The sequence below is a fragment of the Glycine max genome, chromosome 10 (genome assembly GCF_000004515.6).
Source record: "Glycine max cultivar Williams 82 chromosome 10, Glycine_max_v4.0, whole genome shotgun sequence".
Taxonomy (NCBI): Eukaryota; Viridiplantae; Streptophyta; class Magnoliopsida; order Fabales; family Fabaceae; genus Glycine; species Glycine max.
Genome location: NC_038246.2, coordinates 15,356,396 through 15,363,908, shown reverse-complemented (window position 1 = coordinate 15,363,908; position 7,513 = coordinate 15,356,396). Strand labels below are relative to the sequence as shown.

Here is a 7,513-nt window from a genome sequence, read left to right as displayed (position 1 = left end):
ATAGAGCAGCAAGTTCCGATGCTTTTGGTTGAGAGACAAGCACTGAACGAGGCTATGGAGGGAGAGAAGAATGTAAATGTTAATGTTTTCAACTTTCATTCTATGTTTTGCCTTTTATTTCTCTTCTTTACATCATACCCCTTCCATTGTTCTAATTTTGCATTGCTTTTGAATGTAGGGTCATCATCACTTACCTGAAACCAGAGGACTTTGCTTGTCCGAAGAGCAAACTGTTCCCACTGTAGGGATCTCTTGTGAATTTCAGTCTTATTGATGATTTTAATTCTCATATAAAATATCTATGTTGATAAAGCAGTGGCTTTTATTTGTTTCTTTGTAATTCCAGATTTTAAGGAGACCAAGGATAGGAGCAGGATACCAGCTCATAGATATCATAACCGAGCCTTTTAGGCTGGTCCGTCGTTGTGAAGTGACAGCCATACTTGTTTTGTATGGCCTTCCTAGGTATCCTTCTGATATCGTCTATTTTCAAAATCTATAGTTTTTGCATATGGAATTCACTCTAAAAATTTTAGGTGCTTTGTCAACGAGGAAAAAAAAAAGGACACAAAATATAGATATGAAAGAGGCTTTTGGTCTATGTCTTAGTTGGCTACCTGCTGCAGATTGCTAGAATTGGAGTAGAAATTCCTTAAGGAATAAAGTTGCCTTGCTTATTCTCCATATCGAATGATAAAGGTTGTAATGATAAAGTGTTGTCGCAACGTGCCCTTCGCGGGCGAGGCTCTCGGGTGCGCTTTCCAAAGGAGGAAAGATGCGCGGAGTCGCCACCAACGTTTATTTATGGAAAACGTCGGAAAAACCGAAGGAAACTGGTCAAAATGAAAACTCTAAGTTCGGAAGTTGTATTTACACTTGAGGAAGGTATTACCACCTCTCACGTTTGTCTCAAAGGACAACAACCTATTTTTCAGAATTGTGGAAATTGTGTTATCTTAACTTTTAGTTCTTTTTATTTTTTGAGGTTGACAAAAGCGGGGCTCTTGATCCTACGTACCCTTCATCGAAGAGGAAATTTGACCTACGTAGTTCTTTCTTATGCGTGAATCAAGCGATTTTTTTTACTTGAAGGGTGATCATTTTAAGGCGTTGGACCTTAAAAGTGATCTTTTTTACTTAGTAAGAAACTGAAATGATAAACTTTCAAAAAACCTATTTTTGTGGACGAGCTTGACTTGGCGGGTTTGATTTTAGCCTTAGTTTCACTTTAATTATTAGTCAATTCAATTAAGAATGAGAAATCCCAAAGAGAAAACGTTCGATTGATTTTTCGCTTTACTTTACTAAAAGGTATTTTTTGATTATTATATTATTATTTTACCTCTTTTTTGAATTCCAACGTGGTTACGGCACGACCGAACGATCGGAATTCATTTTAACCGAAATTAACGGATGATACAATTCAAACGATCGGTGGAAATTTATTTTATTTTTAGATTAGGCGAGAAATGACTTAAATAAATGGCTTAAGCACGTCAAAAGGGGGTATAAAAAGTAAATGAAAATGAGAATAAAAATACATGAAACAAAATGTGGACCACCACGGGTACATAAAATGAATTGAAAAGCTTGGTTTGAGGTACTTACCCGTTGAAGACTGAAGAAAACGAAGAACTAACGATGAATCTTGAAGAATGGTCGAGAATCTTCGCGTAATTACTCACGGAAACGTTACGGAAGCGCCTCGACTTGAATTTTCTTCATGAAACTAATTTTCCTCAGCAATTTCGAGAGAGAGAGAAGTGCCTAAGGGGTTGAACCTCTTTCTTCTTCACTCCTCCCCCTATTTATAGCAAAATAGGGGAGGAGCTTGACACCCAGCTCGCCCAGGCGAGCAAGGTTGCTTCCTCCAGAAGCAACAGCCTTCTGGAGGAAGGATCTGGAAGGCCCAAGTGGGCCAGATTGCTATTTGTACCCCCCCTTTTTACTAAATGCACCCCCTTCTATTTTTTTTGGTAATTATTTTTCCATAACGTTACGAAACTTCACGAATTTCGTAATGATACTTATTTTTCTTCCGCAAGGTTACGAATCCTTATGGATTATGTATTTACTCTTTTTTAGCTTTCGAAGAAGTTACGGAAACTTACGGATTGCACAAAAACACCTCTTTTCGATTTCCGCCACATTACGGAATTTCACGGATTGCGCAAGCCTACTTCCTTTTGATTTCTGACACGTCTCGGGACTTCATTCATTGTGCAACAAAGGACGCCAAGTGTCTCGAAGCGGCCAATCAAAGATTGTATATCATCAAATAATAATCCCCAGACGAAATTAGGGTATGACAAGTGTCTATATATATATATATATATATATATATATATATATATATTGTGCCTTAATTTTTGTCTCTAATTGTATAATAAAAAGCGAAGGCTAGAGTTATGTGAATGAATCTAATTGTATAATAAATTTAGCAGAGACAGCAGCTGACGAAAACAAGGTGAGTGTTTACTCTATAATCAAAGATTCAAGCACTTTTCTGACTGATTACTGGATATTATGGCCATCGGAGATTTGGAGGCCTTCTTCCCTGCTGCAACGCGTGAGTATGCTCCTATGGTAGATGAAATCTGGAAAGATCCTGCTGTTCAAGAAACATACAAGACAAAAAAGGAATTACATAATCTTCCCAATGTTGCTAAATATTTCTTGGATCGGGTATAACTACTCCATTTACTATTTTGTCACTAATGTTAATGTACATTATACTTTTCAAAATTATAGAAACTATTAACCATTTGAGCTAGTACTTATTTTCTTAAAATTTTCTCAAGCTTGTCATTTGAGAGTTGAGACCAATGTGATTTTTAACTGCAATTTAATCATTAAATTAATTGTGTTTTCTATAAGCATTTAATGTACTTCTTTCATCATTGCTAATTGATAGTGGCTTCCCTCTTAATTAGCAAAACTGCAAAAGCTTAAATTAGTTGATATGTTTAGTTATTTAAGATTTATATGAATGCCATTATGTCTATCTTATGAACATGTAATTCTATGCAAGGACTGAACTTATATACAGTGTCGTAGGCACTTTTGATTCTGTAATCAAAATTGAAGTTTTATGTTGGTAATCTTTGTCAACCTTTAATGGAAACCTTTACGATGCGGATTAATGTAGTGAAAGTGTGAAACACCAATTTTGATTGGAGAACAATCCCAAAAGCACCTGAAGAACTTTAACTAATCACAATTGGAGTTTTGTCCTTTTTTTCTGGTGAAAGGGGGGACTGAGTTGGGAATATAGCTTTATTTGATTTAATAAAATGTGACTGGATTTGTATTATTTGAGGGTAGATTTTATGCATTTTAGCTTCTTCGTGTTATATATTTCTTATATGATTTTGTTTTGCAACTTGCATACCATTAGTGACCTTGAGGTGGCCTGAGAATGTATATCAATCATATCATTGCTATGTTGCCACAAGGCATTAACATAACTCTGTTTTCTTTACTAAGGTGTATACTTTTATGTTTTAAGCGCCTATCGCCTCAAGGCATTGAAATCCCTTTGTGATGTTACATTAATTCTAAAAATAAAAGATTATGATGTGTGCAACTCACTGTATGCTAAGTTCCTTGCTGCTAAGAGTCCCAAAAAATAGTTATTCTTTTAATATGATAACTATTATACACGCTTTAGTATCTGACTGTAAAGTTAGTTGGCTAGGCTTTTTCTAATGTTATGATTTATGAATAAGATGTAAAGGTATTTCTATTTCTCTTTTGAACCAGAAAGATACTCCTATGGTCCCAATAGGCGGTGATACCTCTTCAGACACCTTACCTTGGGGCCTTAGGCATTCATTTGGCTACTTTGACTCTTAGATTTAGCCGGATTCATGATGTAGGTATTATGTTATTATATATTTCCAGGTATTAGTATTTTATATCATTGATTTATTTAATGGATCCTGCCAGGTTGGTTTATGATAGGTTCCTGGTGCAATTTTGGCTTTATTAATTCAAAGAATAATAAAGTAAGGAAATCCTGACCATAGGTCCTGAAGTATATGCATAATATTGTAAGGATTATTAAGTGATGATTTGGTGGATGATATGCTAACAAAATATACTTTGGATTATACGGATAGAATGAGACATCACTCCCTCTCAAATTAGGTGGAATTTTGGACTGTAATGTTAATGGTGTATATTTGGAATTATGCTATAAATTATACCTTCTGATCATCAAAATTAATTAATATGAACTTCTTTTATTATTTTTTTAATAACTTTATTTTAATTTGAGTTGCAGGAGATTTAGGGATAAAAATGAGGTTGCAGAACCTAAGGCAGACCCAGAAAGGGATCAGAGAACTGTTTTTGCCTACCAGGTTTATTGGAAGTTCCTATTTTTGTTTGTTTTAAATTATATGAATTCATAAGTTCTACATATTTGGATATTTGGTGTCTTGTTCTGATGATTGGCTATTTGTTCGGTGATGATCTCAGATGCCGCTAAAAGCAACAGAGACAGATGTGTATGAGTTCTTTTCAAAAGCTGGCAAGGTCAGTTGCTTTTAAATTTGATCTACTTTTGCCATTGGAACTGTGATGACTTGCCTATTGAACTATTTTTTCTCCATTGGAACTTTATTGACTTATGTTGCCAACTTCTTCTTGGACAACTTGTAATGGTGAAACCTTCTAAAGCTGAAAAGAACCTTGTTCAATCTAATGCTTCTGGTGGAGCAGCCGGTGTAACTGGCCCCTATGGAGTTGTGGACCGAAAATTGTATGTGGGGAATCTTCACTTCAACATGACTGAGAGTTAGCTGCGGGAGGTATTTTACTTTTGTTGTTGTCCTATTGGCTGTTGTGGTGAGGATGTAGAGTTTTGGCATGTTTCTTGGTCTTTGCTACATTTATTAGGAATATGAATGCACATGATTATATTGAATACCAATAACTTGACAAATCACATCTCCTTAGAAATATTCAATTAAGTTTCTCTTATCCGGATCTAGTATAATTTAAAGACAGTATAAAAAAGATACTTTGTCCTAAAAAAAACTTCTTTTCGATAAAAAATTAAAAGCAGTCTATGAGGGTGGAAGACATTTTCAATCTTGTATTTTCTTCAGTTATGTTTGGTTACAATTTATAAGATTTGAATTTGAATAGTAACTTACATAATTCTAAATGCCATTATTGTACGTTTTCCTAAATTATAGTTTTACGACTTAATATATACTTTTTTTTTTTTTGCTCTTTTGGGGTATGAATTATATGATCATGTGTTATCATAAGAAGAATATGCATAAGTGAATTTGTAAAACTTTTCTCATTTTAGTTTCTCCAGAAGCTGATTTTTAACTTGTGCATAAACTCGGTTTTTCTTCTTATTTATTTCTCGCATAAGTGCTTATGGAGATTTGTTCACCATTTGATCGTGTTGGTTTTTGGTTTGCATGTTTAACACTCATGATTCTTGGTTTCCAATGATTGAGTTGGTGTTTAATTAATTATTGGTCTGCAGTGCAAGATAAATTAATTGCTCCCAACAACGGCTCTGTTTTGAGTGCTATTTATCACCTTGTTTTTCATTTGGAAACATTGTTGTTTGGTCGTTATGACTAATTGTAAGCATTGTTTCATGTATTTGTTTGGGATTCTTTCCTAAGCTAAGTTTATTAATCATTGATGATCTAAATTATTTAGTTAGTTTGGATGACTTATGATCTTTTATTCTTTAGTTGACATCAAAATTAAATTATAACATTTAAGAACATATTAAATCAATTTCCCCCAAAATTGACTTCAATTTCGTGCCATGGCTTTAATAGTGTTAGTTAGGTGTCATTTATTTTATTGTTTGTCAAGTCATGGAGTGATTCCGTGGGGAATTCAGATACCGAATTATCTAAAAATCGCAATTATATCATTGAAGACACTGCATTCAAAGTCGGTTATTACATAACAACCGTCTTTGAATGTTGAAGCAGACAAAGAATTTAAAGATGGTTATTATCTAGCGACCGTCTTTGAATGATGTGTCACACAACATTCAAAGACGGTTATTATATAATGACCGTCTTTGAATGTCGAAGCAGACACAACATTCAAAGACGGTTATTATATAATAACCGTCTTTGATACACAACATTCAAGGATGATTATTATGTAATGGCCGTCTTTGAATGTCGAAGCAGACGCAGCATTCAAAGACGGTTATTATCTAATAACCGTCTTTGAAGGCCCAAGCAGACGCAACATTCAAAGACGGTTATTAAGTAATAACCGTCTTTGAATGTCCAAGCAGACATACCATTCAAAGACGATTTTTCGGTAATAACCGTCGTAAAAAGAACTTTCGTTTCAACGACGTTATATACAACGACGGTTTACAACCGTCGTTAAAAGCACTTAACAACCGTCGTAAAAAGTCATTTTTCTAGTTGTGTCACAAGGAAAAAAAGATGAAGAAGGCAAAGGAGAGGCCATGTTTGTTCACTGGTGTTTCACAAATGATATTCATCAGAATCATGACTCTTAAATTACCCAAAGCAATTTGGGATTATCTGAAAGAGGAATACGCTGGAGATGATAGAATACGAAGCATGCAAGTGCTGAATTTAAGGAGGGAATTTGAGCTTCAAAGGATGAAAGAGTCATAGACAATCAAAGAATACTCAAACAAATTGTTGGGTATTGCCAACAAGATAAAGTTGTTGGGAAGTGATTTTGCTGATTCGAGAATTGTAGAGAAAATTTTGATAACGGTGTTGGAGCGGTATGAAGCATCTATAGCTTCATTGGAGAACACAAAGGATCTGTCAAAAATCACATTGGTAGAAGTGATACATGCCCTGCAAGCTCAAGAGTAGCGAAGGTTGATGAGGCAAGATCATGTTGTCGAAGGTGCTTTGCCCGCCAAACATCATGAAGTTGATGAAAACAAAAATAATTTTTTCAAGAAGAACCAACCAGCAAGCAGCGAAAATAGTGCAAACAACCAAAACAAAGGTAAGGATAAAAAGAAAAATTATCCACCTTGTCATGATTATGGCAAAAAAGGTCATGCACCTTTCAGATGTTGGAGGAGACCAGATGCAAAATGTAACAAGTGCAACCAAATAGGGCGTGAAGCGGTGATCTGCCCCAACAAAAATCACCATGATGAGGGAGCTCAGATTGCTAATCAAGACGAGGAGGACCAACTGTTTGTGGCCACATGCTTCTTGAGTAGTGAATCAAGTGAAAGTTGGTTGATTGGTAGTGGTTGTACAAACCACATGACATATGATAAGACTCTATTCAAGGATTTGAAGCCAACTAATGTCTCAAAGGTCAAAATTGGGAATGGTGGCTATATTCCAGTAAAAGGAAAAGGAATTGTTGCAATTTCAACGTGTTCAGGTATCAAACTAATATCAGATGTTCTTTATGTACCTAACATTGACCAAAACTTGCTAAGTGTAGGTCAGTTGATTAAAAAGGGATTTAAAGTGTCCTTTGAACATCAACATTTCTTTATCTATGA

General features: G+C 35.0%; 1 protein-coding gene across 1 annotated transcript; it reads left to right on the top strand.

Annotated features, from left to right (window-relative positions):
- On the top strand, positions 1-6,857 carry LOC102660788 (uncharacterized). Its single transcript, XM_006588947.3, is given in 7 exon segments — positions 1-72; positions 179-241; positions 347-465; positions 4,286-4,364; positions 4,483-4,540; positions 4,543-4,814; positions 6,693-6,857. Coding segments are annotated over 7 exon segments (810 nt in total). The 5' UTR covers positions 1-18.
- Positions 6,858-7,513: the final 656 nt, after the last annotated feature.